Source organism: Amphiura filiformis, chromosome 10 (assembly GCF_039555335.1).
Source record: "Amphiura filiformis chromosome 10, Afil_fr2py, whole genome shotgun sequence".
NCBI lineage: Eukaryota > Metazoa > Echinodermata > Ophiuroidea > Amphilepidida > Amphiuridae > Amphiura > Amphiura filiformis.
The window spans coordinates 52,416,937-52,430,888 of NC_092637.1; the positions used below are offsets into that span (position 1 = coordinate 52,416,937).

The window sequence follows — 13,952 nt, forward strand, 5'->3', positions numbered from 1 at the left end:
ACATCCAAGTATCGCTGTAACAAATGATTTGTCTTTCTTTATTCCTTTTCTTGCCCAGGATCCGCCGAATTATACCTTCGTAGTTCTGGTGAATGGGAAATTATCAGCTTCAATGTATCGAATAGAATACAGGAATATAGGATATACGCAGATGACCCATTAGAAGCCTACAGTTATGTAGAGTATTCAGTTGCATTACGAAGAGTTCCTACCTATTTTGTCTTCTACCTCATAATGCCTTGCAGGTAAGAAAAAACCATTTACAACGGGCAGTCTTCAGTGAACGGCTCTTTTCAGAGCCACCAAACATTTTACATTAGTAGATAGGCGAGGTCTGTCTGTCCTCTGTTGACAAGGGGCAATCTTCAGTGAACGGCTCTTTTCAGAGCCACCAAACCTTTTACATTAGCAGATAGACGATGTCTGCTTGTCCTCTGTTGACAAGGGACAGTCTTTAGTTAACGGGTCTTTTCAGAGCCATCAGTAGGCAAGGGGCGGCCTACATGTCTCATTCTTGGGTAATTTATTCTGAACAAGTCACAGCTACTCATGACGAAAGCTTGACAGTTCTTAACTTGTCCGACGTCGAACCCGCTAAAAACTTGCTAATTGTTATGAACTCCTGTCGTAAAAATCTATCCCAAAAGTTGACACGATAGATAGAAAGTTGAGTATTCTATTTTTTTATGTTTTATTGATGTTGTCAATCAATTACATGAGCATGCGTTTAATTTTCATTGTCAAAACACAACGAAACATTCAATGCAGTCGACAAATTCCAGTTTAATAATGTTAAATATTCTTCTATTCTCGATTTGTTTATTCTTTATCTTTTCATATGACAGTTTAATATCTGCCACAACTTTGCTTAGTTTCTTCCTACCCGCTGAGTCCGGAGAAAAAATCAGTCTTGGTATCACCGTGTTATTGTCACTGACAGTGTTTCTGCTCCTAGTTGCCGAGTTACTACCGCCTTCCGGTGCTGTCCCTATTGTAGGTAGGTATGAAGTTAACTACAGGTGACCTCCAGGAAAATGTTGCACCTTAATGTGCTAATTTGAGACACATGTAAACCCAATGTAGACCCAATGCAATGATTTTCATCAATATCTCTTATTTTATTTCTTGCAAGTTTATGAAGTACATTAATTGTTTATCACATCAGGGATTCACGTTATTTTTTTATCTAAAAAGTGCTTTTAAACAATTTTTAGTACATAAATGTTGCCTTACGTTTGTGTTTTACTGTTAATTTTCTCTATATCACAAGCGAATCAAGTCTATACAATGTACTTTATGCTCAACTTCCGACAATCTCTAATTATGTTATGGTTTAACAGCATATAGGCTATAACTTGCTTGGCTTGGCTAGTGGATTTTATATAGGTCTGGACCATGGAAGTTTCCTTTATACGGACCAACCTATAGGTAAATGAACATACAGGCAACTCTATCGACTAAATAAACTCAAGGCATCCCTAAATGCACCATCCATTCTCCTTTAGGTTTCCAGGGCTGTACTTTACTTAAGGCAGTGCTAGAAATATTGTGGAATATTCTGACATTTTCACTGAAAAAAAAAACCTCTTTAACAATCAATAACATATCTTAGTGTATAGTTTGCATAATGACTTGCGTGGTTTGGTGAGACTTCTAAGTCTTAAGTTCTAAGGTCACATAGGTCAGATTATGTCATCTGGTTTGTGCTAGATTCAGGCATCCATTTGTAAGTAATGAGGCATCGAGTTTGATATTGTCTTTTATTCATTGTCTTTTATTTATTGTAATTAAGTATTGCATACTTGTAATTGATTTTTGTGAAGTACTGAAAATCACCAAGTTAAAAAAAAACTCCGTTGACAGTAAGCTGTCCAAATTGAATTGAAATTTGACAAATCATTTGTTCCAGCTCCAGCTAGTGACAGGCATTAATTTCCTTATACTTTTTTTCTTTGAAAAACAATATAACGCCGTTGTAGAGCTAGGTGTAATTAACAATTGATATCCAGTGAACACAATCATACCTAAATACAATATGCCCGAGTTGTCACCGGAGCTCGAACAATTGCAACACAGGTTTCCATTTAATTCAGAGTAAAACTATTACTAAAGTCCGTAGACCTTCACCTATTAGATGCACCATGGCTTTTCTCCGTAAGGTATTTATTTAAAAAAAAAATAAGTGGCTACCTAATTTGAGGACAGATTTTGACAAAACTGCCTGTTCCCTTAAAACATAAGAAATCAGAAATTAACCGACTTAAAGCAGCGTTGTTATTATCGCCATCGATTAATATATTTCTGTTCTAAGGGTTTAAAAGTTAAAGATAAAGAGGGCGACCTTTACGATTTTCAGTTGAAAACAAACAGGTTGGTTGCTAGGAATTCACGGTATAGCGAAGACCATTGCGACTAAATGCTCTAAACCAGTAAGGCTCATTAAAATAGAAAAATCATAATACAGTCCCACAGATCAAATGAAATCAAGTAATTAAATTAGAATGATGGAAAGATATTCCGTTCATAATGCGTTCAAAACGTAAAATGAAAATCAGAAGTCTGGCTTTACACGCCAACTATGAAACATTTTTACATTAAACAAAGAACATTTTTACACTAACTAACTAACTAACTAACTAACTAACTAAATAAATAAATAAATAAATAAATAAATACATTTGTTTTGATGGCTGATGGTCGTGGCTACTATTCTCAGGACTACTAGATTTCTGAAACATCAACAGTAAAGTTGTGAAACAACAAGAACAAAAACGAAAGGCATATGCAATGAAAGTACAATGGTCACATTTGTGAAAAGTGTCAAAATATCTTTCATCGAGTATTTCAAGTACAACCTTTTTGAGAAAATAGTCATTTAATATAACCACTCTGCAGCTGAACAAATGGCATAACTCCAAGAGCTGATCAAGGCAAGGCAATCAATGTACTTTTCCATTACGGCCTCTAGTAGCTTCTAGTTCGTGAACGTTTAGTATTACCTGTATTATGTCACTCTGTTGTATATAATGGCTAGGTCACTTAGGTGACCAAATTGTCCAGTCTTAGATTTCAATTACAGAGCGAGGCCTGCAAGAAATGCTAATACTAGATTTCTTGAAACCTATAATCTACGACTTTTCTGTCAGACCAAGTATAACTGGAATCACATACGGCATGAAAGATGCAAGGTTAGAATGGTGGCAATAGTGTCCTGGTTTTCCTGGTGAAATTAAGCTTTGCTGGCTCAAATGGTTGCAAACTACGAGCTAGTTGTTCAGTAATATTTGCCCACAACTTAAGAGGAACTATCTGTTATTTTTGAGAATATAATTGCCACGGTCAAAAATAGATTTTCTTTATACTTTTATATTTGATGGACCTTGACCTCAAACTAACACACATGGGATAAATTTCGGCAAAATATCCCTGTTGCCATGGTAACAGGCAAATTTCAATTTTAGGCCTATTTTCACAATTTTTGCATTTTTCAGCAGTCAAATTGTCAAGTTTTGAAGCCAGTGTTACTAATATACACAATATAAATATGATTTTTTCTTTATAAGGTATGAATAGGTCAAACCTTAGATGCCGCAATGAAAGTATAAAAATAATCACCAGATGTCAGGGTGGGTTATACCATTTATTTGAAATAGGGTGTTTTTCAATTTTTTCAAAGTATGAAAATATACCAACTTTGTATAGCTCATAAACCATATGGTAGTGTTCCGATTTCAACATCGACCACAGCATGTTGAGATGATACATTGGTCTTATGAAAAAGGTACATTTGAGCTTGGGGAAAACACATCTGTATATACAGTGTTGCCAGACATTTTCCTATTTTTCGATATTCAACACAAATCTCACCTTAAGTTAAATGATGTGAAAATGAAACATCATCCTTTCAAGGAACATTTATTAGAAAGAGAGTTTTTATTCATATCAAATTTGATCAGTTATAATGGTCAGTGTTGTTCTAAACCACATGGGTGTTGCCATAATTGGGGTTTTATTGTGATTTGTGGTTATTTTCAACTTTTTAAAAGTTATAAAAATACCAAAATGCATTTCTATAATAAAGAAAGAAACATCGACCTCGTCATGTTGAGATGATACATTGGCCTTATGAAAAAGTTAATTTGATCTGGGGGGCGGGGTAAGACATCAGTTTATACAGTGTTGCCAGATAAACCACATGGGTGTTGCCATAATTGGGGTTTAATTGTGAGGTGTGGATATTTTCAACTTTTTACAAGTCATAAAAATACCAAATTGCATTTCTATAATAAAGAAAGAAACATCGACCTCGTCATGTTGAGATGATACATTGGCCTTATGAAAAAGTTATTTTGATCTGGGGGGTAAAACATCAGTTTATACAGTGTTGCCAGATATTTTCCTATTTTTTCAAAATTCAACACAAGTCTCGCCCTAAGTTAAAAGATATGAAAATGAAACTTCACCTTCATACGGAACATATCTTTTTAGAAAGAAAGTTAATTTCATATTCAATTTGATCATCTGGGATGGTCAGTGTTATTTGTAAGCCATATGGGTGTTGCCATAGCTGGCGTTTAATATGACAATTTAGATATTTCCAGCTTTTTACAAGTCTTAAAAATAGTAGGGCCTACACATCCTTAAAATTATTGTGGAATGAACGCAATATTAAGGTTAAAAATTACCCTAAGAACACTTAGTATGTGAATTTAAATTTTAAATTTGAGTTCGGAAAATATTTCCTTCTATACAGTATTGCCAGTTATTATCACATATATTCAAAATTCAACGTATGTCTCACTTTAGGATTTATATTGTTTAAATCGCTGCCATGAATAAACCACATGGATGATGCCACTATAAATGGAGTTAATAGTGAAATGTGGATACATTTTAAAATGACACCTTATTAAAGCTATAGTATTCCAATTTTTCACAAAAAGCACACAAATTTGTCCTAATTTGGCGCTTTTATGGGCACTTTTGCCTTAATGCACCCAATTTGGTGTATTGTCTCCACTGCAAACCCACCAATCGACATACCAAAATTGCTAAGGTACCCCCAAAACCGTAGCACATCCCCGTATACCTTTAACCAGGGAGAACCACCTCCGGGGTCATGTCATAGGTATACTGTGCCCAGTAGTCCTCTTTTTCTACTTGAAACGGATATTTCCTCAGACAACTTTTATCAACATTTGGTGATTTTTTATTTTGCGAGCTCCTCTCGGAAAGGTAACTGGACATTAATTTGTCTGGCTGTGAAAAGGTTCTGTGCGTTATTGTCTTTGACTATTCTCATATCTTTCGAGACATTTGCTGGATCTATATAGTTTTTTGCCCATTTCTTCCCCATATCTTTTTTGCAAGTATAGTTGGGATGTGTGCTTTAATAATATGGGGTAGGCGTAATTTAAACAGTATCTTACTCTTATATGCATCTTTTTGCAATGTAACAATCTTATGTTATTTTAATTTATTTTAGACTAGCTAGTATGTGTATATTGGTAAAAACATTATGGCTTTTATGTATATTTTAAAGTATACATGTTTGATGTTTTCTGTGTTGTATTTTAAGGGTTGGTCACCCACCTTTGCACAGTATTTTGTCGGACCTGAGAGCACATCAGACATACCAACTTGCATTTTGAATACGAGGAATGTCCTTCTGATATAAAATAATTTTGATTTTTTTTAAATTCGCGATACAATAAAAATTTTAGGGTAAATTATGCATATTGATTTTTTTTATTTTTTGACATTACAGTTAATTTAATAAATCTAATGATGTGTACCTAAAGTGTATGTAGCTGGGATAAAAAGCCGACCACTAATCAATTAATTAATGTTAATTGAAAAATTTGACCTTTCATAGTGAAGATATAGATTTTCCCCAAAAGACCTTAGGTGTTTTGGTGAAAAAATCTATATCTACAATACGAAAGGTCAAATTTCATATGGACGGCTTTTCATTCCAGCTACATACACTTTAAGCACATATCGCTAGATTTATACAATTTACTTTTGAGATCTGTTAAATTTCAAAAATATCAATTTTTAATCATTTGCCATAAAAATTTGTATTATATCGCAAATTTCAATATGTCTGATGTGCTCTCAGGTCCACAAAAAATATGTGAAAACGTCGCTATTTGAACCCTTATGACTTATAATAAAAAATCCCTTTAAAAGGGAAGGCCAGCCTCAATGCAGAAGAGGTCTTGTAAATAGTTTGGGTCACCGTGAAAGGCATTTTTAGGATCACGCTTACATCCATGTTACATGACAGTTCACCAAACCATCAATGGTGAGAACATGCACACTGAAACAGCAAAACACATTAACTCCTATAACTCCTGTCAACTCTTTAATTCATTACTCCAAATTGTTCTGTATTTTTGTCTTTACTGCTTTTTACCCATGCTTATTATAAAAATCAAGAAATACACTGCAGTTGTTAGTTAATTCGCTATGTTAATTCAACTTACATGCACATTTTATTTTAAAATAATTTTATATTATTTCGCAATGTATAGTTTACTATAAAGTAGATAGTGGCAAGCACATGATAAAGGACTGATCATTCACTACAATCTTCACTTTTAAACTGTATTTTTTGAATGTGTTGATTGTTAGTCCGAAACTCCTGCAAAGCTATGGACATGGCATCTTACCTACTCCATTCTGTAGTCTGCATTGTGTGTTTTCTCAGTCTTCAATCATTTTGTTGAATGTAATTTTATGAATCAAATAAAAAAGATAGAAATTGGCCTCACTTTAGTTATGTGTCATTTTACAGTATTTATCATTTATAAAGTAAGACAATAATTTATTTATTTCCTATAAGTGCATGTCAAAATATGGGATATATTGTTCAATATTATAGCTAGCCCCTAAAAACTTTATTTCAATCGGATTTTTTCCCGTTGAAAAGACAAAACTGATGTTAAAGATAGCAATAATATCATCAATAACATTTTGAGTCAATTTTATCCATAAAACGATACAGGATAGGATAGATAATTACTTTGACTTCAATGTGGTCCATATAATGAAGATTTTGATTCCACAACATTATTAGATCTGTTATCAACATATCAATTATGCACTCACAGGCAACCAAACATCATGCTATGCTCGGTAGTCCACTGATATGACCTCGTGATCATTCCCCCGCTTTGACCATGTCATTTTTTTGATATGCTGATTGCTGAACAAGTTTATGTTTATGTGTAGGCCTAACCTATGATAACTTTTTAAGTCATAATTAATTCAAACATAACTTTGGCAATACTCAATCGTTTTCGTTCGTTGAAACGGCAAAACATACTTTCTTTTCCTTGCAAATCGAATTAGCAGACATCAAAAACATTTCCACCACGAGAAGTAAAAAAAAATTCATACCAATAGAAGAAGGCTATAATCTTAGCTAATCTTTAGTGTACACAAACCCCATCTCAGAATTAGGTACCAGCGCCCTATGCGCTGGCGAAAATATCAACATCTCACTATTAAACCCTAATTATGGCAACACCCATGTGGTTTGGACCAACACTGACCATTTATACAACTGATCAAATTTAATATGAAAGTAAATTTCATTTTAATAAACTTTCCTTGTGAAGGTGAAGTTTCATTTTCGCATCATTTAACTTAAGGTGAGACTTGTGTTAAATTTCGAAAAAATAGGAAAATATCAGGCAACACTGTATAAACATATGTTTTCCCCAAGCTTAAGTGCAAATTTTTCATAAGACCAAATATGTATCATTTCAACATGGTGAAGTTGATGTTTCACTTCCACATATTTTTTAAGGAATGCATACCATGGTATTTTGGTATTTTTAAAACTTGTAAAAAGTTCAAAATAACCACATCTCGCTATTTAACACTAATTATGGCCACACCCATGTGGTTTGGAACAACACTGACCATTTATACAACTGATCAAATTTAATATGAAAGTAAATTTCTTTCTAATAAACTTTCATTTTCAACCTAAGGTGAAACTAGTGCTGAATTTTGAAATAATAGGAAAATATCTGGCAACACTGTATAAACAGAAAGCTCAAATGTAAATTTTTCATAAGACCGATGTATCATCTCAACATGATGAGGTCGATGTTTCATTTTCACATCTTTATTTTAGGAATGCATGCCATGGTATTTTGGCATTTTTAAGACTGAAAAATAGCTGAAAAAGCTGAAAAAAGCTGAAAAAAGCTCAACATACGTTAAATTCTTAATTATGTGATAATATCTGGCAATACTGTATAGAAGGAAATATTTTCCGAACTCAAATTTAAAATTTAAATTCACATACTAAGTGTTCTTAGGTTAATTTTTAACCTTAATATTGCGTTCATTCAACAATAATGTTAAAGGTGTGTACTATTTTTAAGACTTGTAAAAGCTGGAAATATCTAAATATTGTCATATAAACGCCAGCTATGGCAACACCCATATGGCTTAGAATAACACTGACCATCCCAGATGATCAAATTGAATATGAAATTAACTTTCTTTCTAAAAAGATATGTTCCATATGAAGATGAAGTTTCATTTTCATATCTTTTAACTTACGGCGAGACTTGTGTTGAATTTTGAAAAAATATGAAAATATCTGGCAACACTGTATAAACTGATGTTTTACCCCCCCCGATCAAAATAACTTTTTCATATGGCCAATGTATCATTTCAACATGACGAGGTCGATGTTTCTTTCTTTATTATAGAAATGCATTTTGGTATTTTTATAACTTTTAAAAAGTTGAAAATATCCACAAATCACAATAAAACCCCAATTATGGCAACACCCATGTGGTTTAGAACAACACTGACCATTATAACTGATCAAATTTGATATGAATAAAACTCTCTTTCTAATAAATGTTCCTTGAAAGGATGATGTTTCATTTTCACATCATTTAACTTAAGGTGAGATTTGTGTAAAAAAAAAAAAAATAGGAAAATGTCTGGCAACACTGTATATACAGATGTGTTTTCCCAAGCTCAAATGTAACTTTTCATAAGACCAATGTATCATCTCAACATGCTGTGGTCGATGTTGAAATCGGAGCACTACCATATGGTTTATGAGCTATACAAAGTTGGTATATTTTCATACTTTGAAAAAATTGAAAAACACCCCTATTTCAAATAAATGGTATAACCCACCCTGACATCTGGTGATTATTTTTATACTTTCAATGCGGCATCTAAGGTTTGACCTATTCATACCTTATAAAGAAAACAGTATATATATATTGTGTATATTAGTAACACTGGCTTCAAAACTTGACAAATTGACTGCTGAAAAATGCAAAATTGTGAAAATAGGCCTAAAATGAAAATTTGGCTGTTACCATGGCAACGGGGATATTTTTCCCAAATTTATTTCATGTGTGTTTGTTTCAGGTCAAGGTGCATCAAATATAAAAGTTTAAAGGAAATCCATTTTTTGACCGTGGCAAATATTTAAAAAAAATTCTCCAAAATAACAGATAATGCCTCTTAATATCACAGACAGATAATTTATAAGGCAGCGCCTCTGGTAGATTAGATACATGAGTTTCGTATACTTGCAATTATTAAAGAGTTTGAGAAATGAAGTTTGGAAATTAACTTCAACTTTAACGGCAACTGCAAATATCGATTGGATTTCTTGCTCAGTTTTACTTCAACGCGAACGTCTGACTGGTTAAATGATGAAACTCGGGACATATGTATCAATGGGCGATCAAAGGAAGGACATGTGTAAGCGATTGCTCCCTTTTGTTTGGTCAATTGGGTTATTGGTCACACTTCAAAACAAAACACGCTACCTTAGACGCTTTGTTTGATATAAAGTCGGATGGATTAAGCCCATATTTGTTGGTCAAGCTACGTAATCGAGTTCAATATTTTAAAACTCAGCGCGAGACCAAATATTTATTGGGCGTAAAGCATCCACTTTTATCATTGTTTTGGATCCAATATTTTCACATACTTGGATTCATCAAAACATGATAATGGATAAACATGAATGGACTCGCAAGAGTCCGCGCTAATCTCCTTATCATATTATTTTAAAACTCGATATATAAAGTTTCGATTTCAAGTTCTTATGATATTATTTAATAAAGGCACAGTATTGTTTGTGGGACATAAGTGCACATCAGACATATCCAATTACATTCTGAATACGAGGAATAACCTTCTAATATCAAGTAATTTAGAGTTTTTGAAATTGGCGATATAAACACAAATTTCCAAAAAAATGATATTTTTATAAACATTTTTCATATTTAATAGTCCTCGAAGTAGAATATATAAATCTACTGATTATGCACTTAAAGTGTATGCAGCTGGCAGGAAAAGCCGGCGATCATTTGAAAGTGTTGACCTTTCGTATTGAAGATATACATTTCCCCCCCATTTTTTGGGAAACAATTTTGATTGGATCCAGAAGATTTGCTGATGTCATTCCGCACCTGCCTATTCAAAACAACTATTTGAAAAACCATTCCATCATTAGTTTTAGACCAAAATTGAGTATTATAAATTCGTCGTGTTGTAAGCACAATATGTAACAGCCATTATCATATAGTTTGTATTTCCTATCCACGGGAACGGCTTTCAATACACACACGGATAGTTCAAATCAATACATACCAATACCAATAAGCCATGCATACATTCAGCTAGCCCAATTATTTACCTGGTATACAAGTGTCGTTTTTTACTTACTCTTTTACATAATATAGTTGTGTAAAACCATATTAAAATGATGCACTTGTCGGCTGTTACATGTGTCTTTTTTACATTGCTAGGAATAAATACCAGTCTCATCTCAAGTGGCAGTCATTTCAAATCATATCCCAAGTCATGTGGTTTAGGAATGTTCTCTCATTGTTACTGTTTAGCTGATAGCTGTTGATAGTATTAGATGTATTATGTATGAGTTTGTACCTACAATCAAAAGACTTGTGTATTGGTCAACAACAATTCTATAGATACTATAAGCTTATTGTCTCCTATAGGATTCTTTAGCAATCCCGGCTCACCCGTGGGTTTAACCTTTATATTTTTCTTTATTTGAAAATAAACTTTGTCATAAATTTGTATAAAAGGAAAAGTAAACGAAAAGGTATTGTTTTCATGTACTTAAGGGATCTAAAATGAGCATTTATTGTGTTTCGACAGTATTTTTTGTGGGACATGAGAGCACCTCAGACTTATCGAATTGCATTCTGAATACGAAGCATGTCTTTCTGATATCAAATAATTTTCATTTTTTGAAAATCACAATATAATACAAATTTTATGACAAATTATAAAAATTTGATATTTTTCAAATTTTTGATATATAACAGTCCTCGAAGTAAATTATATAAATCTAATGACATATTCTTAAAGTGTATATAGCAGGGAGGAAAAGCCGACGGTCAATTGAAAATTTTGACCTTTCATATTGAAGATATGGATTTTTTTCCCAAAAAGACCTAATTTTTTTTGGCGTTTTGGGAAAAAAATCCATATCTTCAATACGAAAGGTCAGAATTTTGAATTGATCGTCGGCTTTTATCCCACCTACATACACTTTAAGTATAAATCATCAGATTTATAAAGTTTACTTCAAGTACTGTTAAATATCAAAAATATCAATTTTAATGATTTGCCATAAAATGTGTATTAAATTGCGAATTTCAACAAATCTAAATTATTTGATATCAGAATGACATTCTTCGTATTCAGAATGCAATTCGATATGTCTGATGTGCTCTAATGTCCCACAATAAATACTGTCCAAACGTTCATACCCCAGCCCTTAATGTTTTTATAGGTATTTGTTGATAAATACAAATCCAACACTCGCATGTCGTAATTGCAAGCATCATTGCCTTTCAATCCATATGTCCCGGGTTCGAATCCCGGCAGATGAAACCTCTTTATATTCTTTTTACTCGTGTCTTGGACGGTGCTATTCCATTTATAATACACGTCTCTGAACTAAATTGAGCTATGCCTTAACCTTGGGAGAAAACCTATAATTATTTATCTTAACAATGTTTGATTAAGGCTAGACGAGGTATTGTTGGTCGAAGCAACCTAAAAATCGATTTTCATTATCTAGATCAATATATTATTGAAAAATAACACCTTGATGTTTTGCAAAAGTTCATTCTACAAATCTTATACTTTGCAAACTTGCTTAATTTATTGTTGTTAATGAGTAATGTACGTTTTACAAAAGTGTTGTTGTTTCGGCCCTCTTTACAACATAACTCAAGAACCGCAGCACCTATAAAAGTATATATGTGATATTTTAATTCTTCTACACGCTCGCTATGAATTGAGCAATGCAGTTTTTGCCAAAGCTCACTACCATTCGTAAGATGCTGTGAACTACCAAATCACAACAGTTTAAAATAATTAATAACCTTAACAATGTTTGATTAACTATATACTTTTTTCCTCTTTGCAGCTATATATTACGCCACGACAATGGTTATGGTCTCACTGTCCCTTAGCTTTTCAGTAGTTGTTCTAAACCTTCACCATCGTGGAGCAGATACAAGACCAGTACCAAAATGGATGAAGCGTATTATGTTGGGAAAAGTATCCAGAATTTTACTTCTTCGTCGTGTATCTTTTAAAGCTGACGAGAAAGGATATAATCCTGTTCCAAAGATGAAATATCGTCCACCGGGCAAAAAACAGACTGTATTTACAAGCATGGAAATGAACGATATCTATGACCATGAACCAGTGGATACAAATGACTCGTCTTCTGGTACAGAGGCGGACAGAGCAAATAATCGCTCCATGTTACTCACACATAGACCACAGTCACATAACTCTTATCATTCAACCAGAGAACTATCAATACTCAAAAAGATTTTGGAGGAGTTTCAATTATTCAGGTCAATTTTTGCAGAAAAGGAAAAAGATGAAGCATTCCAAAGCGAATGGAAGCAGGTAGCGCTGGTTATCGATCGAATATTTATGCTAATCTACATTATCGGGATGTTTGCAACAATCTTCATTATTATAGGTCATGTGAACTATACATGAAATTTATATGGATGTAAATATGTAAAGACATTCATTTGCAAAGTACCAAGGTACCGAGCACAAAGTCAAAACAGGATAGAGTTGCACGCTCACGTGATTGTCATGTGATTGCTACTAAAGCTACCGTCGTGACGAATTCGACGAAGAAGGGCGGCATACCGGTTTAACCCGGCGGTTAAAGCGGCAGTGAATATATTATTGCAAATATATAATAGAGGGTGTAATAGGAGGTAAATTGGTGGCGCCATCTGAACGCCGTTTGCTTCGTACGTGACAGGGTTTACAAGAAGACGAAGAGATATTAGCTTTGATATAAAAGTCATAAGGCTATTTTTTACATATGACATTTTAAATTAATGATATCCAGTTATTTGCTTGAGGAAGGGCTGTGAACGGCTTACAGTGTAAATTAAAGGAATTCAATGTGATAAGTATTGAATTATAATGAGTAACAAATTCGCCAGGGTATTCTTTAAGCAATTTGCTGAAAGGGTATTTTCAATTTTTTTGGGCCCTTTCAATTGTGAAGGGTCCAAAACATTGCCAAAGGTTTTTTAAGACGTTTTTAACAATTTTGGGTGTTTCCATATTCAAATCTTGTAATATTTGAACGCGTACATTTTAAAGATTTTGTACGCGTTGGACTTTGAACTTTGATTTGAAGGGGTCCGCAAGTGCGTGAACGCGTAAATACGCGCGTTTTGTGCGTTAAAGTAAACCCTACCTATTGCTATGGTAGTTAATCCTGGTACATAATCACTACGGCAAATGAATTCATATATAATAGAATCACCTCTTATTTATGAGTGACAATACTTATTATTAGGGCATACAGTTTATTGCATAACAAGATCCATCAATAAAGCTTCTTGACGGCAAAAACAATCGTATACGTA

General features: G+C 33.4%; 1 protein-coding gene across 1 annotated transcript in view; it reads left to right on the forward strand.

The window, feature by feature from the left end:
- Positions 1-13,722, forward strand: part of LOC140163015 (neuronal acetylcholine receptor subunit alpha-9-like) — a 174,203-nt gene extending 160,481 nt beyond the window's left edge. Inside the window, exons 6-8 of the mRNA XM_072186352.1 lie at positions 59-245; positions 846-997; positions 12,467-13,722. Coding sequence (XP_072042453.1) covers positions 59-245; positions 846-997; positions 12,467-13,056 — 929 coding nt within the window. The 3' untranslated portion in view covers positions 13,057-13,722. The remainder of the gene's footprint in view (positions 1-58; positions 246-845; positions 998-12,466) is intronic.
- The last annotated feature ends 230 nt before the right edge of the window (positions 13,723-13,952 follow it).